The sequence below is a fragment of the Bombus flavifrons genome, chromosome 11, assembly GCF_040668555.2.
Source record: "Bombus flavifrons isolate JBK064 chromosome 11, iyBomFlav1_principal, whole genome shotgun sequence".
NCBI classification, from domain to species: Eukaryota; Metazoa; Arthropoda; class Insecta; order Hymenoptera; family Apidae; genus Bombus; species Bombus flavifrons.
The window spans coordinates 3,064,910-3,091,997 of record NC_138452.1 but is presented as its reverse complement, the minus strand read 5'-3'; the positions used below and the strand labels follow the sequence as shown (position 1 = coordinate 3,091,997).

Here is a 27,088-nt window from a genome sequence, read left to right as displayed (position 1 = left end):
ATACCCTTGCTAAGCACACAGAGTAACGAATGGAACATATAAAAAAAAATCGTTGAAGCTTTTTATTTGTCCTCGTGGAACGGTGGTCGTAGACACGCGGCACACCCGGTATAATTTCGTTGGTTCGCGACAAACAATAGCCAAGCGTGCTCGTGGAGCAGCAAAACGTGGACTCGAGCTGGGAGGGGTTGGAAAGGGTGAATTGCAGCTACGTGCACCGGCATACGAATCATCCCTTCGCGTGGACCGGCGCACGGGCGCGAAACGTCGTTGCCTGGCTCGAGGGCCCCTGAAACCGTCGGCGTCGCCTCGAATCTAATGGATCGCACCGATACTTATGGTCAAATCGCGACCAACAGCCCTTCGAGGCCCAATGCTCATTAGCATTCCGTTCGAGCACGACTGAATGAGCGCTTTTGATAATCGGAAATACCCGCTCGAAGACGTAAATTAGGCGAAGGCGGTGCCGTTATTATTGCACGGCGCACGGGGGTTACCGAGGCGAAAAGTGAAAAGGGTGGTTACGTGGAGACCTTGAGGACAGCTGGCTTTACGATTCGGACGTGACTTCTCAGGTGTTCTTTAGATGATGGAATTTTTCTGGGCGGTTGGAGCGCGCGGTGCACTTGAACCTGGCTGGTAGGGAACTTGGGCGGGAAGATTGGAAATTTTAATTGGGATCGAGGAAGTTTTGAGATTCTTCGAATTTAGTGAATTTTAGAGGTGGAAGGCGGGTCGAGCGTTCTTGACGAGGTTTGTGAAATTGTTTTTGCCGCGTTGATCAGCTCGGTGTATCAATTTATTAATAATTTGACAGAAGTATCTTGTCATAGACGCAATAGCTTCTTTATTTGCGGCGTCTTACCTTTTTATATGTCGTTTCGCATTTCTTAAAGACGAATTGAAATATGATTGTAATGTAAATACATTTGATCACTTTATTTCTTAACCATTCTATCTCCACTAGTTTGTAAACATTTATACGATCGTGTGGTGTTAACGCTTAGAACTGAATATCTTTTTTATTGTATTTTTTATGTTAATGAGACGTATGCGGATTGATTAATTACATTTGTTTAATAAATGGAGTTAAATCAGTTAAGAACTAGCGCGACGATTTGTAAGAACTACAATGTAATAGAAAATTATGTATATTAATTTTTACTTTTATTATATAATATTCTTGAAGTTTTTTGATCTGTTTAAGGAATGATTAACAGGTTAAAATGGAAAATATTACATCAAAACCGTCGTTAAGAGCTTTCACCGATGATTAAAATATGCAAAATTTATGAAAATTTTCTTCGATAATACTATCCATATTTAAGCTGAAAACTGTATGACGAAATGTATCAGAAAATATCACAAAATATCGATTTTAACTATCAAATCGCTTATTCACAACAATTCTATTTTATTATTCAATTGTCAAATAATGTTGTAAGTAATGTTGTCAAGTAATCTTCTCTTACAATGTCGGGCTAGCAATTAAAAATCGTTTCTTAAATTGAACGACAGTCGAAATTCTATTCGTTCAAAGTTCAAACTCTAAAATGTTATCTCATGGAACAGTTGACCAACGATTGGGTTCCGAATCGCGCATAGATCGGAAGCTTACGGTCGAGCGTTTCTCAATTAACTTTCGCTGCCACAAACGCAACGGAACTGGAAACTTTCCCTGTAACTTTCAGCAGGATTTCCTTCTCTCGCGTAATTCCTGTTGCTCGAGTTTTAAGCTGCCTTAACAGGGGCTTAAAGTTCCTCGAGAGATCGCACTCTACGTGTACTTAGAGATTACAAACACGCGGATACCGAATTCCGTTTTTCCAAACTGAGAAACACACAATTTTTTCTTCTCTTTCTTATGAATTCGTAACTCTGATATATAGGTCTATTAATAATTCTAAAATTATTAGAATTAATATTAACCTAATTTAATAATTTGCGACATCGATACCGATGATTCATGTTTGATGTTTCAAGTGCTTTGAAATTCACATACTTTGATCGTCAGCAACTCTAGTGTTAAAGTGGAATGGTAAAATATCTGTAGAGGACTTGTGTAGGATGGTTGATCGTGAGATTTATTAGATGAGATTGCTCGTTGTTGAAACCGTCAAGTATATTTAAAATGTTAAATAAATAAATACAGTTACTATTCGCAAAGACGCTCGTACTAACGGATTCGCCAAGGCAGTCTATAAGTCGCAAAATAAGATCGCTAATAACTCGTTGATAACTGATCGATAACTCGGTAGATACTCGATAGATACTCGATAGATACTCGTAGATGCTCGGTAGATACTCGGTAGATACTCTTAGATACTCCATAGATACTCGGTAGATACTCGTAGATACTCGTAGATACTCTTTCGCGCGACTTACTGATAAGTTCTAGATAACTGAACTCTTCTGGTCGCGTTCGTTTATTTATACTGGTCGGGGGAGAGCCGGAAAATTTGAATTCGAGTTTGCTTGACGGTTGCACGTAGCGGCGACATTATTTTGCCCGGAGTTTATTTATTATTACGTTAATTATCGAAATACTAAAATACTTAACAGCTGTGACATTAAAATATTCAAGCTCAGCTGTTTGAGTAAAAAAAAAACGTACTAAAGTACTGGAGCAATTGCATGCAAGAGTCTAAGAGCAGAATGAATTATTCTAAGCAGTCTGTTGGTACCTAACGATTGTCTTCCATTTCAGGAGAGCTTGGAAGAGCGGGTACAAGAACTGGAACAGGCGTTGCAAGCAGAACGTCTTGCTGCGCAACGAGACCGAGCGACGATTACGAAGCTGCAAAGACAGATCAACAAGGTGAGTCAAACAAAACTGACTCTGATTTCAAGTAATCATATCGTATAATCAATCCATGACTATCTACAAACATTATCGAATATCATATCTATCAAACACACGTAACTCACGAACAATTCTTACAATGCATAACTTATTTGTGATTCATCGTAATCACGATCAGACAAGATATAATATATTATCGGAAACATACGAATCAATGACTGAATTATCAATTGCCCATTACAAAAATTAAATCGGTTAATCGTTCGAAAGAAAGTGCTGATTAAAGGGAGCCAGTGAGACGTGAAAAATCAAAAGAAAGAGATTAGACTTCTTCGAACGAGTTACAGTTGTCGTATCGCGAGTTCGGTTAAACTCAGTGAAACGTTCGCTTAATTATAATCACGTGTCTTTTCTTTCTCGCGATTTATTTCGAGTTGTGTAATTTAGATATCGCCTTGCAACGCCTGTAATCGCTTCCGTCTGGTTTATGCGACCTGCAGTTCTCGCGGAATCCGTTGAATTATCTCGCACCATTCCGCGGATTATCCAGAGACCAGTTATTTCGTGATACGCGAGAATTTAACTGCAATTGGAACGTATTAGGCAATTTACGGTGACCGTTGTGGCAGGACTTCTGCCTAAGATCATTTTTCCAGATTAAAAACGCTGTGGGAATGTTATTTGATTTGTGTGAAAATAGCAGAATACGCGATAGTCGATTTATTAACGCACAGCAATTTATTAACGAACAGTTGAATTTTCAATTGATCAGCTCTTAAAAATAAATCTCTCTTTTCTAACGAATTAAGCTCTGATCATGTACAGTAACTACAAAAAGTATTTCTGCGCGTCCTTATTTTCCAATGAAGCGTTTTCTATTGAGCACTAGGTTTCTTTTTCATAACATCACATTTTTCTAGTTATATAAAGGTGATACTAAGCCATACGAAATTTAATATACTTGAAGCAATTAGCATATAGATCTTACAACAAATGCAATTGTGTGCAAATACTTTTTATAACCACCGTACTGGAATTAAAAAATTCGTAAAAGTGGCTCTATCTTTTTCCTGACAGATTCAGACGAATGAAACCTTAGTGTGATTCTTTCTCTGTCTCTCTTTTTCCCTCTGTGACTCTTGAACTTTCGAGATTTTTATGTCGAACGAAGAGCTAATCATTTTCATCAATAATTCTCTACCACTTTCCATTCGCGAAAGCAAAACATGAAAACATGAAAAACCACGCGAAAAATTCCCAAGAAACAGCCACTCTCCGGGATTCTCCTGAAATCCTTAGGATTTCACTAACAGCACGAAGGAAGCTGCGTCTTACGAAGACGCATAAATTCCCAGCAGATCCCGGATAATCCCGTATACTCCCTTTTAATCCGTTCGCGTTTCCGAGTTTCTCACATTCGAAACGGTGCGGTGGAAATTGCCCTGGCTGAAGGAAAATGATGCACGAGCGGGACCAGCGTTCGTGGTCTGTTTCTGACATCGTCAGCCTTTTCCCTTCGTTTCAACAGGCCTATAAACCATCGTGACAAAAACAAACGGGGGTAACGAGTGGAAAAATCGGGAAATACAACAGCGGAACGTAATCTCGCATGATTTATGTGCTTTCGGTTAAGTTTCCGTTAACGCCAATCTGCAGACTGACTCAGAGACGCGTTAAAATTATTTATTTCTCTTCGATACTCTGTGCGGAACGATTCCGTGCACGTGGAGAAATTGATACTGACGATCTCGATCAAACCGTAAACGTTGCGAAGTCGAGCGAAGTTGTATCCTGAAAATTTATGACCGAATTTTTCATAGTGCTGAACAAAGTGTCCATTGTGAAATTTTTTAACTTATCGGTTCATAGGTGATTACTTGGATCATAGATGATCGTAATCGAATGTTTCACTGTGGTGAATGAACTGGAGTATTTTAAACCTTGATTGGTATCATTAAATCTGTGTACATATATATAATTTTAACAGATAAATATCATTAATCGTCTTTATCACACGATGTACGAAATATAAATTACAAGTTCTCTAAAATTAAATAATCCACGTCAAACTGTTATGCATCACCAAGATACCAGTTGATTAATCTTGACAAGATTAATAGGGCAATACGATCAAAAGTAATTTTTAGAAATGCTGTTATGTTCTTCGAATATTTTTGAGGCAATTGAAGCTAAAATCCCATCATAAAAATAAATTCATCTAAAAAGGGTTAAGAAAGTGGAATTAAAAGAGTTCTTAGAATGTTTGAGTATAGTTCCTAAATAAAATTTAGATATATTTAAAAGAAGTAGGAGGAAGTACATATAACAAACGATAAAAAAATCGAAGTTTCTTTTTGAAAGAGAAGAAAGTTAAGGAAGAATCTATAGTACAAAGTCATTTTCCGGTTGATTTTTATTTTTTCGTGGGCTATCTCCGATTATCCTTTGTACCCATTCGTCCCCGACTCTTCTTTGTCTGGCTGTTCTTGTAAGTAAAAGGCAAAAAGGAGAAGTTTAAGGAGGTCTCCTGGTAACTGTTGGTAAGAGAGTTTCCCGCAACTTGCCGGAGAATTTCATCGGAGTTATTTGAATTTCCGCATAGCTCTCGAACCTGGAATGCAAAAAATTCTCGGGATACTTTCAGACAATTTTCAGAGCGTGTCTAAATCACGTCGAAACTTCGAGTTGTCTCTCCGACCAGTTTTCGCTATCGAACTTCTTTCCTGGTACCTAAAAGGCATATGAAAATTCTTTGTCTGTCTTTCAAAATTTCTCATCTCTTTGACAAAATATTCTAAATACTTCTCTTTCTTTTTCTTACATTTTGCTGCTCTTTCTCCTATCTTCCTTTCGTGTCAAATTTTGTTCTTTTCTCTTAACACGTTACAAACATTCGGCATACGACTTCGTTGTAAACGAATTAATTCATTTTTCCATCTTTTTACCACCATTACCATTTGAAGTCAGTTTAGAACGACGATATCGCTTCTTGCAAATTTTGTACATACTTTTTTTTCATTACACAATGCAAATATCCTGCATATAGCTTTATTATATATATAACCCTTTTATTTTTCCTTCTTCGACCACGTCGAATTCTATCATTCAGATCGGATGTTGTCTTACAATTTTCAAATGTTATTTCGTGCAACATGCCGCACTGTTCGATAAGTCAGAGAAAAGGGTTGCTGGAAAGCGACGGATGGGAGCCATGGTGCTTCCAACTTATTTCAACGCCACTCGAGTAACACGCGTGCCGTGTACGAAGTGGTTGTCGAGGAAATAGCCTATTATTTGTAACGAATACTGGCTTTGCGAGATAAAATTGCTTAGGGTGGAGATTGTAAAGGGTCAGATCCAATGGAAATGTTATTCGATTATAATTCTACATTCTTAGGGTTGCTATTAAACGTACACCACCTAATTCTATACAAAATACGGGACGTTAATTTTTATTTAATTGCCATAGTAATAGTAGTAGAGATAGTAAACTACGATTGGCACTCCCAATTAATATTAAATATTATATTGGCGTCCCAATTAATATTAAATTCGAATAGAATTTATTTTACATGAACGTCAAATGAATACAAATTGCTGGTTTGATGTGAATGCAATAATATATAATCTATCATAATAATTCATAATATTCATAGTATTTCAATTATATTGTGTTAAAAGATTCATTTGTTTCCGGTAAATATGCCTACTATAGAATAATACAACAAACAAAAATTAACGTAAATGAATAACTTCTACAAATTTCTATCGGTACATAGAGTGATTCAAACTAGTCAAAAGAAGAGGATAATCAAAAGATAGAGATATAAGTATATTCGCGCACGCTTGTTGAATTTTACGAAGAAGGGTAAAAAAGACAAAGCACATTCTTGGCGAAGCAACGTTCCGTGAAAGTGAATTGAAAGGGAGGACAGGTGAAAGCTCGAGACTCTTGAGAAAACACCCCGGTTGACATTGCAGCGTGCGTTTTCTTAGAGAAATGCTAATGCAACGATATTGCCAATTATGTGAGTCGTTTGCCGTGGAAAATTTCGTTTTCGTTGCTAACTTTCCCTTTTAACGGAATTCAACGTGAACGCAGTGCGCCTCCTATGATCGAATTAATTTTCGACCAATGTAGATTTCGTAAAATATGCAAGATCATCGTATTTTTTACTTAACGTCGCGTCATAAGGAAAGAATTATCGAATTCTCAAATTTTTTATTCGACGCTTTGTTAGAAATTTTCTGATAAATAAATAAAAATAAATGAATTACAGATATTTATGCATCGTATATCATGTATAATAGTCTAAAGTAGATGTTTAACACACGATCAGTCAGAAATTAGTCACTAAAAGTCATTCTTTCCGAAATTGTTCCACAGAAAACACCTCTAGCGTAAATATTTTAGGGGCTTTGCACTCGGTTCCAACTACTTGCGTGGACAATGTCTATTCGAGATCAGTGATAGGAAACAATATATCTCCCCAGAAACTTCCCTTCGGTAATACCTTCATGGGGTGCACGCTCTACCGTGATGAAATTGACACTTCGAAACATTTTCACGTTTTCACGTGGGGAAGAGTAATTTTTTGGCGGAGGGAGAATCTAGGGAGGGTTCTAGTAACGCAAAGACCTTTTTAGAAAAAAAGGTGCCAGCAATGAAAAACAACGCTATAAAAATAAATAAATAAAATGAAACTGCTACATTGGAAAAAAGTTCTAGCCATATGAAAAAAACACAAGGATTGCAAGCAACACAAGGTTATCAAAAATGCAGTTACTAACAATAAAAAAAAGTTAACATATAAGACAACAAAGCACAGATGCTAAAGGGGGGAATTGCAGCACTAAAAAAAGATACCAAAAGAAGGAATTGTACCCATAAAAAACCAGGACCACCAGAAATAGAGGTTGATCTATCAAGTAAGAACACGAAGAAAAAGGAGTAAAAAAGTTTTTCAGACTTCGTTTCTCGCTCGATTTCGCCAATTTCCACCTATGTACCTACATCAAGGCAACAGGTTGAAGCTCCTAGAGTATCACGGTCCCACTTTTACTATTTCCCTACTACCAAGAAAACCCAACTTTTTGCTGAACATTCGAAAAAGAGGAAGCTATTTCTATGCGCACGGCCACACAAATATTGTTCTATCCTCGCCAAACAAAATAACCATCAACCCGAATAAAACGGTTTAATGGTCGTTGACGCTGGCAACCAGCTTCAGAAATTCCTCTCCGGATAGATTCTTTCGATGTGTATACCTGCGTGCCCTTAGAACCCCTTGGCACGCAACGAATTCGACGAACCGTCGCCAGCGCGATTTGCCTTCGGTCCATTTGCAATCGGAAACGACCTTAACTTTCCTGCCGTTTGCGGCAATGCGTTCCATTAACCTAACGGAGAGGACCGTTGGGGACGCCGCGCGAACGGAAGGGAAAGTATAAGGGCGAAGGGTGAGTTTAAGGAGAGCCAGAATCTCCTTCGTGCCAGACTGCCGCCTGATCCGGAGACTTTCGTTCAACCAAAAATCTGCGTTCTCTTTTCAATGTTCGACTTTGTCATTGAACAATAGCCATCATTTTTTCTTCTTCTTCTTCTTCTTTTTTTTTCTTTTTGCTTCTTCCAGATGAGAAACTTCCGCCGAACAACTGCTAACGACGGATTAATATCTCTTTTAACGAAGTTGCAGAAGTTCTTTCAGCAACTTCATTATTCGGAATTACTCGTTTGTGAAAGAGAACTTGAACGTTGTAGATTTTTTATTTTTGACGATTAATAGAATTAGAAGATGTGTAAAAATATCTATAATAAAACGTGTGGAAATATTGAAATGCAGATATTTTATATTAGTAAGCTTTGAAGGATACATAAAAAATAAAGTCAGTCAACGTTACTCGGTTGAAATCAATTTTACTGAAAAGATATTCTAAAACAAGAATAATAAAAATAAAAATAATAAACGAAAAAAGAATAATAAACGTAGTAGAATATCTTTTGTGAAATATGTTACGATATACAAATAAACAAATTTTACATTAGCGAGCAATCAAAGATATAAGAAAGAAATAAAGTAAGACACTGTAATTAATGTATTAATGTATTAATAGAGAATAAATTTTACCAAAATATATTACACGGAAAAAGAATAGTGAAATACCTTTTCCAGAATGGCTTTAGTAGATCGAGTAATGTTGCCAGTAAGCTCCAACGAGCAAAAGTTAAGCCAATAGAGATAAAAGTTTGAGGGTAAAGTTATATTTGCACGAATCCCTATCTCCAACCATACGGATCGCTATCGTTGAAAAAAAAGAAACACAATTCTCCATCGAGATCGTAGATATCCGTGAAAACTAGGTCAGTCGTTGGAAGGAATGTCCCTTATCCGAAAAGAACTGGCTCCTGTTTCCGTGCTTTACAGCGACTTTATGGACAAGCTCGAAATTCGAGTAGATCCGAATGGCCGTTTTACGCACGAGGTGGACGATATCACGGAAAAATGAACTTACGAACGGTGAAATGGACCGGCGAAATGGAAAGGAAGGAACTGGAACTATCGTATAGTATAGGGGACAGATAAGATACGTAACCATTTGCACCGAAACACGCCAGGGTTGTAAAAGTAACAGAGATCGTCGATCGTGTTTTCTAAAAATGTTTTCGATTCTTTTTCATTGTCAATGCTTCATTGAACGAATAGAAACCATAAAAGAATTGAGTGCAAAATTCTCTTTGTTAAACGGTAAAAGGTATACAACAAAAAATGGCTAAAATAAATTCTAAAATGCTTTACAAAAATATAAATCCATGTTGACTGCTAAAATTTTGTAGCTACAGTATATAGTTTTATTGTATCACTAAGACGATAAATTTTTGAATATAGAGGCAGATTTACTGCGTAAATATAATAGAAGATACAGTAGATCCATTTACTGACATTAAATTTTGTATATTAGAAGTCCATAGCCTACAATTTGTAAGTTGTTAATTCGCCGATATTATTACTTGATAAATTATTCTACCATAGCCAAAATGTAGTAACGAAAAAGTGTAATATTATATCAACAACTATTAGATATTGAAGTATCCAACTATATAACTACGTATCTTCTTTCCCTTCTGCACACGTCTTTTTCCAGAATGTCTCAAACAGTGTTAGACGAAGCAGTGTTGAACGTATCAGTGATAAGTGCAACAGTGTAAATAGTATATATGTATCGAACACTTAAGTACGCAAAAACACTCGAGTATCCAAATTATTGCAAATATCTAAGTACTTAAACATTCCAGTTTCAAATATCTAAGGGTACACAAGTACCTAAATATTCATCTATCCCAATTAATACTCGAACATCTAACAACAGATACCTACCGAAACGTTAAATTATCAGAATATTGAACCACGAAAATACCAAAGATCTCAACTCCCTGTAGAATCCTAGTAATCCCCCAAGTGCTCGATCACTCGATTTTAAATATTCTTGCATAAACATCTAAATATTCCATTACGAAAATACCGCATTCTCTTCAAAAAGACTCAAGCTCCACTCTGTATTCTTCAACCTTTTACTCTTCCTGGTACACCCAGCTCGATCCCCCGAGTAATACCTACAGCACGTGGCAATCAGCTAAACAGGGTGAGAAAGTGCGCGATCTATTGGACGATCTTGTGGATCTTGGACGTATTCCATTAGCAGGGGATTTCTATTCGGACGAGAATCGAACGGCGGAGACACGGTCCACGTGTACCAGGACTTTTCCCAGCCGCCTTATAACCTACAAGATCCGAAGCGTTTAGTAGACGCGATCCGGTCCGGGCCGGCGTAAATCACCCCGATAGGGAAGCGCGTCGCTACGATTCCGACCAGAAACGAGGAAAACCGGACGACAAAACGGCAGTTCACGCCGGGACCCAGCTATTCAATTAAGTTTATCTCCGGCCCTTTCAGACCGCGCGCCGCGTCCACATACATCAGCTTTCTGCTGGAATCTTGCAACCTGACCACGTACCCACGTGCCTGCTCTGGTTTTTCAAACCTACTCTGCACAGTTAAGGACGTGTACGCAGCTGCACGGAAGAACCTAATCTAAAAATCGTCCAGCGTACAGCCATCCTCGGAGAACCGCCGTGTTCTTAAGGGATGCTGGAATCGTGCGGTCGAAAGTATTTCTTTGAAACGGGCTCAATTAACAGACAATTGCTCGAAACAATTCAAAGGTCGCTACACTATATTTAGTTCTGTTTAACTAATCGAAACGACGTTTTAGGAGATTGATAGATGGAAATACGTATAAGAGTGTGATGCAGATTGGCTTTAAGGTATTCGTTTTAAACAATGTATAAGCACTAGAGTTGAATGTATAAATCATGATGATACGAAAGATGATCCTCCAATTGCTTTGAGTACGGTAGAACCGCGCTGATATAAATCTGTTAAAAGATAAATAATTTATATCACTGAAGTTCATATATAATGTTTATTGATCCTACCAAATATCTATGATTTTTGTACATACAATAGAAATTCACTTGTAAATAATTGGTAAGTCGCATTAAAATAACTAACTAAAATTTCATCCAAATAGAGTTCTACCGCAGTGTATTAAACACGTATTTGAATTCGACGATAATTGACTAGTATTTATTAATCATAGATCTCCACTTAGAAATATAATATCCTTAATAGTACAAATTCAAGGTAGTTATCCCACGCCATTTATCCATCGTATGGAAACAAATCATATAAGCACAAAAAATACAAATTTGATACAATGACCACCCTTTAGTCAACAAACTTACGTCGTATCATTTCGTTTCCCCGTATCTGAGACGAGAATCGTTGGCAAAGCGTCGTTCCCTACAGGCGTTCTAATCTTTATTGAACATAAAATCAACCATAGCGCCGTTCTCATTCCAACGTGATCGATAACGTTCGTCCAAGCTTGCTCGAGATCGCCGTGGCTCGCAATTTGCTTCCAATAAAGGTTCCTCCCCGTAAAGGTTAAAGAACCTGTCGCTTCGACTGTCTTCGTCGTTGTTACGTCTATGTGCTACAGCTTCTGGGCTTTTCGAAGTGGAAAGCCACCCGTCGCGACGGCGCCACACATCCACACGTACACGCACATTCATATGTCCATACACTACGGGCCAAAAGTTTGGAATTACCTTTACAGCTCTACCTATATTAAAACTCCTACTAATTTTTATTACTAATTCAAATATTAATATCACAGATATCAATAGCAATCGTCTTTATTTCGATAAATTCGTGATTAGAATATTACAAAAAAGAGAAAAGAAATAGAAATTTTTATATTCTGCAAAATTGGGAAAAAGATGAGCGAATGGAATACGAGTTTGATTGATCATAATACTCATGATGGATTAGGCGCTGGTAGATTTTAATTACTTATAAATTAATAATTTAAATTTAAAAATTTGTAGATCAATAATCTCCTATTACGTAACAGTAAAAATTACTTAACTTTACGAATAAACAAAGGTAACATTAGTAGTGTTTTGCATAGTCAACTCTCAGTGGCTAACGACTCCTTTGACCATATTACAGCTACTAGGTCTATAGATAAAAAGAAAAAGCTGTTTGCTTTGTTTAGTCCCACAATATACAAATATACAATATGGCTATCTCGATCTCTGGCGTATTAAACTTACCTCGACTCTAGCGTATTATAAACCAAAATGGTTTATTAATTATGTCACTTGACATGTAAAACAAACAGGATATTCTTATCCCTCTTCTGTCTCGCTAGATTTCTTTTCAGCTCTGCATAGTTGTACGAAACTTTTGGTCAGTAGTGTAAGAGGAACATGTACATATGTACTATCTCGTCGTTGATACAACAGCAACTTGGCCCTTACTTCTGATCTACGCTCTTCGTCGAAATTGTCTCTGTAAATGAGAGTTAGGTTGCGTCTATTATCGTTTCACATTGTTCATTGTTACTTTTATGAACGCCGATCATACGCGGTGCCGTAGTTTGGCCATCGTCCACTATATCGCTGTTTTTCTTCTGTTTTCAATCCGTTTCGAATTGTTTCTCGCTGTTTGCTATTCAAACTCGATGAATTTTATTGACAGACAGCTTCCAGTTGCGGGTTGAGTGTATTAAAAACAAATAGGAACATAGCAAGCCAATGGATGTTTGAGTGGCGACGATTTATAAAAATACGCGGACTGATGGACAATTAATATTTCCGTGATAGATTTTATCGTTCGTAGTATTTATTCGTGAAAATTCTAGTTCTTATCTGTTTAACGTTGATGGTAAATTGTAGGAAAAGTTTTCTTTGTGCGAGGGAAATTTAAAAGTACAGCTACAATTGCAAATAAAGGTGATTTAAACCAAATAGGAAGTAAAAAGAAAGTAGAAATAACGTTCTCAACCTCTCCAGACGTCAAATTATTTTGCCGCGCGCAAATAAATTCAAATATTGGATCGCTTCCGGTAAATCGCTACAAAATGAAGGTGACAAATGACCCAGAAACTTCAAGGGATCACAAAGATTAACAAGAAGATGATGAAAAGTATATCGGTGTGACGGTAACACAAGCATTCTCTTGGAGCACGCACGTGCGTGATCAATGCGTACTCATCCGTCAAGTCCAGAACATTAAATTTCCCGATCGAAATAAATGAAGGTGTCTCATACATCATCGAAGAAATGAATTCATCTTCCGTTAATGAGTGATGCGGTCCCCATGGAGCTAAGGAGGATACGCGAGAGTCGGAACCGCTGACGGCGAAGGGAAGTCGTAACTTTAATGCGCAGGACGACGGGATAATCATTATTACACCGCGGCTCGTCTGCGGGGGCGTAAACCGGATGTTGCCCCGCGTACTCTGCGGTTCCGCCCTGCGGACGAAGCTTCTAATCTTCCAACGAAACTCTGTTGCCTGATGTACAAGTGAGTTGCATTGCTACTTATAATAAAGAAGAGATTTTCCTAAAAAAATATATAGCTCTAAAATATGAAGTTACTGGAAAATTATATTACTCGGAGGATAAGAAAGGAAAGGAAAGAACTTATTTGAATTTGGTATTGGCTTTGGCTAGATTAGATTCACTACATCTTTAGTAACTTTTTGTTTTAGTTTTATTTATAGTTCATCTCGAGTGGTATTTGATTTGAAATGCTCAGAAAATAGGTGGAATAAAGAGTGCAAAGTAGTATTGTAAGGATATAAAGTAGTGTAATGTAAAATATAAACATGGTTTATATTTTTCGTTTATGTTAGTATCACAATTTTTTAATTTAGCCCTTCATTTTTTAATTTAGATCATGCGTTTTGTTTCTTCATTGTAATTCCCGCGTGTAACTTGGACAGATCTAGCTCTAATCGATTCCAACATTGATCTTAACACACTGAATACTATCATGACCACCGATGACGATCGATGTTAAATTAACTAAAATATTCAAATTGAAACGACTCATACACATCAAATTTCTAATACTTCTATCATTACAACGGCAATATATAAAATAATAAATTTGCTATAAAACAATCCCTTGAACAATCCTATTCTCCTAACGAACGAGAGGATCGATCCATTAACAAGGTAGTACCTCACATTACATGGAAGCAGCCGTGGCTCACGCATGCCAACATTTTCACCAGTCTGAACCACTTGTTCGACGTAGCCAAATCGCGATCGCCTATCACTGTGTCGCATCGTTGGTTGCTCGTGTTAACAATGGTATGCCATAATGGCGTCGTTTTCACGCGGCACGCGTATAACGAGTCACCGCGATGGCGTTGACGTATCGCGGATATTTGCATGCGGCCGCAATTTATCTCGCGCGTCTCCGCAAAGTGAATCTTAGAATTGCTTTTGGCCGTGGCTGGCAGAGGGGCTGACAGAGAGACGAGGGAACGAGAGGAGAATGCTCATCAGTCATTCATTCCCGCGGGAACCAGCCTACCTATAAACGAACGCCGCTTTTCAACTCCTGTATATACCGTTCTTCTCCTTTCGCTCGGATTCCTTAACGATTATCGATTAAACGTCGCGAGAACGATGACCAAGAACCGGGGAAAGTTTCGAAGTTTCCACGGTGGCAAAGATCTCCCCTTGATCTTTATTTCGAACGCCTTCCCCACGGGGTTAATCGTTGACAGTGATTTCGACGGGGACGATACGCTCCCTAGTAAAGTTTGAACCTCTGGTTGATACGTTTTAGGAGGTGAATACCTCGTTTTGCGTGGCGCGAGTTTGGCGTGCGAGGTGGAATGAGTTTTAGGATGATTTAACATATTAATACGCATATTTAACGCATTGCGTACGACAAGCAAGATTCGAGTCGGTACATACTTTCAGATTATATATGCTATTGACTCAAATGTTACATGTGGACGAGAAATCCCGCGATTCTGAGAAAGTATCTCTTAATTGTTAAAGTATGGAGAAGACTTTGAAGAGGTATTACAAATAACTTTATTCTAATATTCACATAACTTTGCTCACCAAGTGGGCTACTCGTCGGAAGCCTAGGGCACGAGATTTCACACTGCATCCCCTTTTTTCTCAACTAGGTCATCATACGACGTTACATACATAGTATGGAGGGGATACATACTTGTGTATGTTTTCGCTCTACGTTCCCTCACTCTCGTACGTACAATACAAATGTACTATATATTCAACATTAATAATTCATATTAAAAAGGAGAAGAGAATATTTTGATGACTTTTAAATATTATTACGACGAACTTATATCTCTTGTTCTTTGTTCGCTATATTTTATGTAATTGTATATATAGCTGGTCACATACCTATTCACGATCTTCAATTGAAATACGATGCTATAATTGTTTATTTTTTATATCACACTAAATGCATGATTTATATCATGTACCCAATTACTACATCTTGGAAAATACCTCTAATTTTCTTAACCCTTTGCACTCGAGAGGCGAATCTCAATCACCACGACGTTCCGCGCTGTAACTCCAGTGGCGAGCGAGAAGTTACAGTCCCTGAACTTTCGACCGTTCGCGGGGAGACGCGATCTCGAACAAGCGCGCCAACGGGAGTCGTAAATTCCCGTTACGATTTGAATAATCGACGCCATGAATCGTTCGATCCCTTATTTCGGTTAAGATAATAAGGGTGGTTGAATGAATATAACGCTGATATTAACAGGTTAACATATGTTTTCAAAGACCCAACAACTTCAATGTGATACAAGGTTACGTATGTGGAATGACAAACTACGAATGAGTACGACCTGAGACTCGTTTCGTGTTGGCGACTGTGATGATGTATCTTCTGTCACTGTTCTGAAGAACGCGGATTCGTTGTTAACACTTTTCGTCAGGAAAGTGAGGGCAACTATCCGCGATGCCCATTGGTTATGGCCCACGTTAATGAATGAAGATATGAGGAGGAAGCCTCCTACCAACGTGGCTCGTGGGTGATCTTGTTCATGGGAAAAACCAGCTTTTCCGTTAGACAAATATTCGTTTTTCCTGTTAAGTAACTACTCGCTTTCTCCGTGATTTTTAAGAGCGAATAATAAACCCAAGGACTATTTTAAGTACCAGCTATAAACAGAAAATACTTACAGGATTGAAGATTCCGTTAAAAAGATTCTGTTTATGGTGGTTCTTTAGGTTTATTGAAGGCCTTTGATGACAATGAAGGACGGCGCACGGAATGTCCCACGCGACGTAACAGTCCCTGTTTATGCTAGATTTCGACATCTCCAATTGATGAGAGTGCAATATTGGTTCGTAAATTGGTTCCTTAGCTTTTTATATTGTTTGTTATGGAGTGTGAAGTGTTACACTTTAAAGATGGAGATGAAATATTTATGCTCAAATTCTTCCGAAACTATGGTTCTGACAACGTCTCCAACGTTAGTTCGGATTCGACGATCATGGCAAAAGTATTATAGTTTAAAAACCCTAAAAAAATGGATAGCCGAAGTGAAATTAGCTCAAATGAAGATGAACTTAATTTTGAACTGTTAAAAAATGAGGTCATATATTCAAGAATGCATCTTTGTGATTGCTTTATAAATTATCATACAAAAAAAAATACAGAAATTAATATTGCAAAATCATATTTTCAAAGATGTAAATATAGATAAATTATTAGAATATAATGTTCCTGTAAGTTAATTTGTATATAAAATCATTTTACGCTAAATCATACGGAGTAGCTGCTACGCCCGATCGAAACAGTCCTCGAGTGCAAAAACTTGGAAAAAACTTGGAAGTATCTGTTTGAGATACAGAATATTAAGAAATAGTTCGTTGTTGTTAGTTTTCCAAGTAGTTGATGAAAATTGACGGACGAACGCAACGAAATTGAAGCGCACGGTATAACTAGCCATCGATCGAAGGAAGATTTAAAAGCTCTTGACGACACTAGGATCGCAATTTCTACGCGAGCAGTCGTTACGTCAGGTGCTGCGGGGATTCATCGTAGAGAAACTGCTCGGAGCAGACGCAATTTATCATTGTTGAACGGCCGTGTACCCCTTTCGCGTCCGCCAATTAAGACGATTCCGGAGTCAATTTTCGCGCGTAAAATATCAGGGCTGATTGATGAGGAGAAGCCGACAACGGGCTACGACGACATGGAATGCGTTATTAAATATTATTTCGCGGGACAAAAAAGAGAAGAGAAGAAACAAAGAAGAAAGAAAAAAAAATATTCGTTGGAGCCGAACAGGATAGACGAGCTTTCGTTAACGTCATTAATCATCGTTCATCAAGAGGGATCGATCAATTTACCGTAAGTGGCATAAATCGTCGAAGAAAGTTAGTTGCAGCCGTTTATCGATTAATCACCATCCTCCGCGAGTTAAGTTCGGTCAATGTCTTCTTCTTTTGCAGTTACGTAATACTTGAATGTCCTTTTACTCGGACGCAACAGCTCGATTATTAATCGTCGCTGATTAACGATCGTCCGTGTTATTCCGCGACAAATGGAGAGAATTCGTCGCAACGGGACAGGCTGTCCGTTGAACGACCCGTTTCGCAGATTTTATCTCATTATTCTTGGTTACGTCGGCGCCATCGTCGAAAGTCTATTCGCTGTTTCTATTTAAAGCTCATCCGTCAAACGCTTACGGCTTCGCTCTTTTATTTCTTGAGTAACAAACGGAAGATCCTTGTAGAAGTTTTTTAACGTTTGAACTACCGATTATAAAATATAAAAGTTGTGACAGAGAAATCGAGATGAAAGATGTATGAGGAAGATGTATCGGACAAGGAGAAAAATAAGCTTGGACAAACAAGTATGTTTGCGTAACAAATTATGAATCGGTAGCCAGAGTTATCTTTGCGTCAAGAAACGAAAGAACTTTTAACGTTTTGAGAAGATCTTTAGACGAGATTGAATAACGATTTACGCGTTACAACAGCGATCTTCTCTTATTTTCCTCGAATGTAAGACACTTTTTTAGCAACACTGAAAACACAATTGAGTGGAAAATGGCCGAGACAACGCAGGATTAAAGAGACATAGATTTTTTCTACGTCGTTAGCTTGTGAACGAAAATGGAGAAGGGAAACGAAAACCGGGCAGCAAAGGGAAACGATTTGTATTTTCTCCTCGTGGTTGAGAATAAGAAACCACGACACACAGTCGATAATCGCGCTAATATTCTTTGTTTGCCGTTTTGCAACTTCTTGGCTGGAACCGAGGGTCGAGCAACTGGGGACTTAAGTTTCCCGGAGCTGGATTAAAATTTCACGTCGAGCTGCTCTTCGAAAAACTTTCACCCTCGTCGCCGTTGGTACTTTCCCCTGTACAATTAGAGGAGGAAACTGAGTGCGAATCTTTGGTAGACTCGCCATTAAAAACATATAAAATTTCTTATCTGGAAACAAGCATTTTCATATTATTTAAAGGAAAATCAAGTAAAATGCATAAAATAAGACACAAAAGTAGATGAATTAATAAACAAAATTTTCTAGAAAGCACAGAACATATTTCACGATAACGTTCACCTATGTCATCTCGATTTCGCGTGGAAGATAAGAGGATCGATTTTAACAGCAGCAAACGGTAATCCAGTGAAAACGCAAACGTGGTTTGAACGTGCGACGATAAATCACCGATATCGAGAAACGTAGTCATCAGACAGTCGACCTGACTATCTCCCAGTTGCGTATCCAGCGGAAACACGACAATAAACCTTGTGGATACATCGTAAAAAGCAAGATTTACCGATCCACTCTCGTTCTTCCTCAATGATATGCGCGACCACGTGAACCGTGTGCCACCTACTCGAAGAACCATCTCGCCTTCGCCTCTTTATCGTGTACACGACATTAATTAACCAATTTCTGAAGCTTAATAACGTCGGTCGTTGTACTCGCGAATATCTTTCTCTCGTGCTCTATTACTATTTCTCTCTCTTTTTTCATTTGCTCGTTCTTTCATTTGCATTTCTTTTCATTTGCTCTCCCTTCGTTCGCGCATTCTTTACTGTTGTTACTTTTTGCATTAGTCGATAGATGGAAGGCGAAAACGAGAAGAGTTAAAATAAAAACAGCGTCAGTTTGAATATTTAAATCGACGCGTTATTGTTGCCACGAGTCGGCTTAATGAATAACGATTTCAGAATTGCGAGTGGGCGACTGCGGATTGAAGGCCGAGGGAATGGCGAAGGTTTTATTTGAATACTGGCGGTGAAAGCGTATGAAGTTCTGTGGGAAAATAAACAAATGTCTGGCTTAATTAGAACGAGCTTTGGCTTAAAACTCCGGAATGTTTCATGAGGTGATGTAGTAGACTCTGTTGCCGAGCTGGTAAGCTCGTGAAAGCACCGATTTGTCATTTGTTTGAACTGGGATTAGAACGCCGGTATTAATGTGCAAACTAACGACTTCGAAGATTAAATAAATCTATATTAAATATAGGATTATTCGTGTACGAGCTCCTGAGAAGCCGAATTAATCAACTTCACTTTTCAATTCTTCGATCGGTTTCTGGCGATTTATTCAAATTATTCAATTGTTGCAGCAACTCTGCTACTAAATATCTTTTAAAAATTCTACTGTTTACTAGTAAATAATAAACACTAAACATTTGCACGTCATAAATTTTCGAAAAAATCAGAAAGTATAACGTAAAAATCTTTGAGTGATCCTCATTCTTGATCGGTTTAAATAAAAAGTCAGGGCAAAGACGCGATCGAAGGTAACAACACGCTCGCCCTTTCGGACAGCGAGTTTAAAATGAAGAAGTTCATCCTCGGGCGAGCTGGCTGCTGAGCGCTGTTAAAATCTTACCGAACTTATAATGAAGAGATTTTTCACCGAGTGCACCGGCCAACTCTCAACCCGTGGTTAATTAACGTTTTGTTTGCAGCGGGAAAAGTTATTGAGATGGTCTTCGACGTTCCAGAAAATTATTAATATCGTCGTCGATTAATTAAGTCTTTGCCGGTTAACTGGCGTGGCACGGACGGTAAAAGGAATTTTCATTGTGTTGCCACACGAAGCAGCTGGAAGATCGTGCAGCTTGTTCAGCCAAGGTGAAAGAAAAATTCGGCTCCTTAAGGCAATCGATATTGTCTTGAGAGATTATTAAACTTTTAATATCGAAATTCGATGAAATATTTAAAATTACGAGTCTTCTATCATCGATAAGAAAAAAATTTACGAGTTATTTTATCGTAGAACACTTCTTTAAAATTAACACGTTGACCGCCACGGTGGTCATCGGTGGCCCACGTTACTAAAATTTTTTTAGAATGATCAAAATACGACAAATTTCATAGACTGAAAAGTTTTCAACAATGCGAATGATTCACATAACATTGTCAGAAAAAAAGCAAAAATCAATTGTTATGGTGTAGTATATTTCAATCTGTTGCGTCTTCTAAAGCAAGATGTATATGAGATTCACGTGGCAGTGGACTCGCTAAAAGCTTCGATGAAATGTTCGAGCAAATGCAAATATTGCAAGGTTGCCCTGATCTTTTTTAGTTTAATTTAATTAATTTATCCGTTATTATGTATTACGTACGTTAATTTTTGGAAAATTAATTTTCATGGGAAATTTCAAATGATGTAGAATCATTTCATGAAACGAAAGAAATTTCGCGGAATGATCACACTTCCACGAGTGGAAAGAGGAGGTCGGCATGCAAATCGGTCCGAAATTCCATCTACGTGAAACTAGCGAGCAATTTCCTCTCGATCGAATTTATTTCATGTTAGGTCGCACAAGCGTCGTTTGATGGCAGACGCGAAAGGTAAACGGAAACGAGAGAAAATAAGGGAGCCATAGAAACGGACTGCGATGGCCGACTTTGACCGATAGGGACGAAGTCCACGGAGACGAGAAATTGCGGACAGGAAATAACCGAGGCAACCAAGAGCGTGCGATAGGAATGTAAGCAAGAAATTCTGATAGTGCTAGTGACAATTTCTGATCGAATAGATATATGTATATAATCTATACTTTCAACTCTTTGAATACTCACTAAAATTATTGAAATTTTTCTTTTGGAAGATGAAATTTGGACAATGAAAATGGTAATAGCAAAAGTAACTATAATAGCAATAATGACGACATTATGATAGTAATAGCAATGACGAGCGTGCAAATGACAATAGGGACAGCACAAGCAATGAAAATGGAAATGGTAACAGAGTTACACATTTTTGAGAAATTAGACAGTAATTACATCTCTGGACAATAGCGATGATGACGAAAATGACAGTCGGAATAACATTGACGGTAACAATGTGAACGACATTTGGAATAATAATAACAGCAACGTTACGAATGATAGTAATAATGACAATATCTCCTGCGAAACGTAACAATAATTCTGAATGTGATGATAACAATCGTATAAAATTCGATCGTCGAGGGCAATTTCTCTCTCAACAATGGTAACGCGTTTCATTAGGTTTAGTATTAGTAGTAGTAGCATTCATGAGGCAAAATGCAGGAAACTTGACTGGACAAATAACGCGGAGACGAAAATAAATACGCCGCGTAACGGAGGGAAACGCGAGGAATGAAATCGTGGAACATTTGACAGCAAATGGAAGAAAAAGGAGCGGAACGGTAAATAGAAAGCAAATATAAAAGGAATTCCGTTGGTTCGACGCGACGGGTTGCTTTGTAGGAATACAGAAACGTGTGTGTATCTTTACTACGATACGTACCTTTTTGAGCACGACAATAGAGGAGCTTTTGTCGAGAAATTTCGAGAAACGGAAATATTTCGAACACAAAGGCGCGAAGCTCTGTTTCTGATATCTTTTCTTCCACAATGCAGAATCAATGAGCGGAAAAGTCGTTCTTTCTCCTCTTTTTCCAGTACAGGAAAATGGTAATTCTAAATATGATCTATGTAAAACCGATTAAAGTGAAAGATGATTATTCGAGATTTTTGCAATGTAATTTTCATCGTATCGTTCAATTATATACCTGCTACTAATTTTCTTTATCCCTATCAGATGTAGACAAAAATTGTAAATTTGTCAATGATGGTCTCCTAAGGTACACTTGGATCAAAATAATCAAAACGATGAAATCCTAATTATGAAATCCGCGTTCAAAAGTCGTATGATAGTTACTCAATTTACCCCAAGTTAGAAAAAGATTATGAATGATCTAAAATACATAAATTACTAATATTTTAATAATTTTATTAAAAGATGTATACAATGCAAAATTCATAATCTTTACCAAATACCAAAATTCTATTAAATATAAGAGCTAAATAAATAAAGCGGTAAATAATAAGGCTTCCTAACTACTTTCACTGATATTCCAAACTCCCCACAATATAATAGACACGAGAATTTATATCAAAACTAGATTCAAACACTTGAACTAAAACAACAATGTCCAACAAAAAGCTCGCACAAAGGCTGGCCGAATACTAAGAGAAAGGCGGTACACGTGGAAGTGGAGAAACGAGAAAAGGAAAGGGCATCCACTCGGTGGCAACAAAGTGGAGGGTGAGAGGGCTGCGAGTGATGATGACTAATGTCCGTGCGAGCAATTTACATCCCACTTTGCAAGAAGATATCCTCCGTTCCTGGCCTCTCCTTACGAACCCTCCTTTCTGTCTCTCCTCTATCCTTCTCCCCTTTGCCTTCACCCTCCTTTCGCGAGTTCTTGCCGAGTTTCCTGTCTGTCGAGGCCGCTCTCGAGCCTCCTGTACATCGTTACCCTCGTGTCTGCAACGCGAACAGCCATCAAGCCGACGTTTTGGCAAATTGCCCCTGTTTTTATCGTGCGCGAATATTTTGCGGCCTCGAAGAGACGCGTCGCGTCGCGACGCTTCAGCCGGTCAAACGAAACGTTCGTAAGCCCAATTTCGAAAAGATGCTGCGAAGGATCCTGTAGAATTCCAGAACACGGTTTGATCTTCTCGAAAAGGTAGAAACGACTCGTTTCGTGTTTTTCTACGAGATGCTTCCTGGTGGTGCAGGCGGAGATCTTGATTATCTGAACGAAAAAGTTTCGTTGGAAGGATGCTTCTATTCGGCGTGTCCGTGTTAATTAGAACGCCTTCATGTTAGAGGTGAAATTAACGTTTTGCTCGGTGGAGATCTCTGCTACCCTTGGGATATGTATGGGTTTCATTTGGTTTGTATGTGGATGCACGTGTGTGAGGTATATGTGATAATTATTTGAAGAACAATTCGAGTAATCCCCTGATAGTTGTCAAAACGAATATTCGCCACGTGAATCTGAAGATCAGGTGTTTTTAAGAAGCGATTAGTCGAATAGGTCGATGATTCTGTTGGAGTTATACGTTTGAATATTCTTGAAGAGACAGAATATAATAGAATTTTTTATTTCGTGAATATTCTACTCTGTTTCGTAGAAAGCATAGAATCTTCTTCTGTTTTGAATACCATCTAAGCCTTGCTTAGTTCAATCTTATATTTCGAAATCTTCGATTTCATATTATACGTAGATAAAAAATAAAACCTAGGCAGATAGCAAATAAATAATCCAATAGTCAGACGGAATATTCTACTTGCTCAATATGTAAGCTCTATTATTAAGCTACTTATATTTCTTTGACTTATTTCCCTCGCTACCTAAAGAAGATAATTTATATACATACATACATTGGAGATTATAAAATTTATCTGACTGAAAATCTCCACATCAAGACAAGAAGTAAAAATAGAGATTTCCATAAACACGCACCAGAGATTCTGCAGAATCTTGAGTTTTAAGCTGACCTTGAACGTCAGCGAACAGGTCGATATATGTTAATCCCTGGATATTTATGTGAGAGACGGGCAAGCCTTATTGATGACCTTACCGCGGTGTTACACGTACATAGAGACGGTCTCTGGCTCGCTGGATGAAAAATGATAGGTCGAGAGAAAAAATGAAGCTGAAGTTACAGGCGGAGATATAGATTTTTTTCTGGCGCACGACGACACGCGCGAGGCTCGCGGATTTTCGCTTCTCTGAACGATTTTAAGCATCAATCCGACACGGTTGGTACACTCGTCGAGGGAAAAAGATTAATACGCTCGACGACGTCTGCAGTACGCTTCCTGCGTCGATGGGTTCGTCCTGACGAGACGATTCTGACAAATCATGCCTGTTCTGACCGAATTATGCGAGCTCTTCTGACGAAAGCAGATGGATAATAAATCGAATCGATGAGAAATAAATCTACTTTGCATGGGGAGAAATAGAGCAGCACCAGCTCGAGAAGTCATGATTGATAAATCGTACAACCATAGAAAATATGAAAGAATGTATGAGAAGATAGAAGTCTTCGGAGATTCTTCTTGTCAGGAAACATTCGAAAATTTCTATAGAATAATTCTCCGAAAATTATCTTTCCAAATTTTTTAGTAAAAATTGTTCTATCTACTTGATATTCCATTCGATTGTCCCATATTTTGTACAAAGACGTATATAGTATCTACGTAACACTTTTCTATATTAGTATCACTACGTTATAATTCTTAGAATTAATTCATTCATTAAATATTTAAAAATCCAGGTGAATCACCGTTCGTGCAACGCAGTTTATGTCGTAAACTTTCACGCAATCACTCGTGGTGTTTGCGCTTATTTTTTCGGTTATTATATTCGAGCTCGCCCCTCGATTCTGTATTCACGCGGCTCGAAGATCGACGGGGGGTTCTCCGCCACAGAAGGAAGAAAGGGTGAACGAGCAGAGGAAGGTGAAAGCAACAAATTACCTTGCCAGTTGATAAAACCACGATAGAAAGCGAAACGAAGGAAACGACAGCTAGGAAAGCACGTGCAGAAAGAGGGACGTGGAACAGGGTAATTTAATACGGGAATGTGTCGCGAAATACAGCAAAATAGAATTTTCATTTTCGCTCCCCGCGATTATTCCGCTTTAATCGCGTTATCGTCAGTCACGATGTACATTTGCAATACAATAAGTATCCCGACAGGACGATTCAAAGGGCCAGACATCGAATTGTTAAAATATGCATGGAATAATTATCCAAAATGTAAGCAGGCCGCCTCACGGTATAATTACTTCTATCTCCAGGCAGGTAAATAATAATTAACAAGATACGCCGTAGATCAGTGAACTTGCAGGCTTCTCTGCATTGAAAACGCTTCACCTTGAGTAAAGTTTCGTCTTTGCGCGAGGACAAATTGGGAAGTTTCCGGAATGACAATAACAATAAGAAATAAAGCAACTTGTGACGGTGATTCCGGAAACTTCTTAATCTGTCTTCGTAGTTTCCTTGTGGTGTTCTGGTTACGAAATCTGCGAATGAGGGCAATTTCATTTAGGAACACATACTCGATCGAGCCTTTTCCCCTTTAAAAGTTTTAATCTGATACTTCATAGGAAAGACTTCTTTGACTTTTCTGGTTTCTATAACTACGCAACTTTCCAATCTTTTTAACCACCCCATAATTGTAAAAATGATTTTAAAGGAAGTACGACAATTAACTATTCAAAAAATGATCAGCTTTATTTTCTACTAATTTCTTAATTTCATTACTTAAGTACACGATTAAATATAAATACATAAGTACAAAATTTAAAAAAATAACTTCATTCTATTATGTCACTGTCTCAATTATCTTAATAGACAACAATTTAGAAAAAGATCATCTCTTTCCCATTTTTTATAAATATTTTATAAATCATTCTTTACGCTGCAAGCGCCACATCAATAATCTGTAGATAAATTACCACCTGAATCGCTCATTAGACACGTTCAAAATACCGCAAAATTCCAGCCGAATTTACGCACCGTCCACGCTTCGTTCTTCCGTCTTTCTCGAACGAAACTCTGCTTTTTCACAACGTTGCAATACGATTGTGGATAAAATAAATCGGTACAACTATTCCGTGCGACATCTAAGAACAAATATAGCGAGAGTTATAGGACACCGTGTTCCCACGTTGAAATTCAAATTTCATCGGTACGTGAGCCGCGCATAATTTTCATCGCCAGCGCGCGGATCTGTTTTGAAAGGATTACAGGGTTGCGCACGTGCAGGGTGAGACAGTTCTTTGTTGTCCAAGCGACCAGGGTGGATCTCCAATGAATCGATGTTAACGGTGCGCATGATACAAATTTACATAAATAATCATCGATGTTTACGTCGCGTCTTTCATAACGTAGTTAGCATCCCTTTGATATAGAAATTTTTCCTAATTTTTACTCCTCTTCCCACATTTTTTTTCTCTCATCCCCTTTCCTTTTTCTTTTTTTGCGAGTAATGCAACCGAATTAACATACACCACGAAAAGAGACACGCGGTAATTTCCTTTGCAAATTTTTCCCCTTCTTGTACCGTATGTGTACACGTATGTCGTGGAATTATGAATTACCGTGTCTGGCTTCTCGATACTTGCTCGTTTCCACCAGCCGTATTTTATTCCATTATACCCGCTTCCAAGAGATGCTTTTTCGCGAGCTACTTGAATTTCTGATTCGCGGTTATCGGTGTTTCCATACTTTCCTTTTTTTATTTGACCGTTATATTATTCAAGTTCCCAGGTTGTTCACTGTGGTTTCGAGATTTTGGTGGGTCTGTTGTTTTACGAATATTTGCTTGTTATTAATTAACGATCGTACAGTTTGTAACCGCATCTATCTGTTCCATCGGCGGTTTCCGGAAATGTCCAAATTTTATCTATTGAATCGATATTCAGCGATTCAGTCCGTTTCAATAGCCAATTGTATCGCTTGTACAATGGTGGGAATAAAAAATATTTGTACAGTTGGTTTATTATAGACATGAAACACGAACATACATGTGTAACTATACAATAAACATTAATCCGCA

General features: G+C 38.1%; 1 protein-coding gene across 8 annotated transcripts in view; it reads left to right on the top strand.

Annotated features, from left to right (window-relative positions):
* Positions 1–27,088, top strand: part of LOC138185214 (uncharacterized) — a 391,900-nt gene that overhangs the window by 293,728 nt on the left and 71,084 nt on the right. For all 8 annotated transcript variants that reach the window (XM_069124002.1, XM_069124000.1, XM_069123997.1 and 5 more), the window contains one exon: positions 2,708–2,818. In XM_069124002.1, the coding sequence (XP_068980103.1) occupies positions 2,708–2,818 (111 nt within the window). The remainder of the gene's footprint in view (positions 1–2,707; positions 2,819–27,088) is intronic.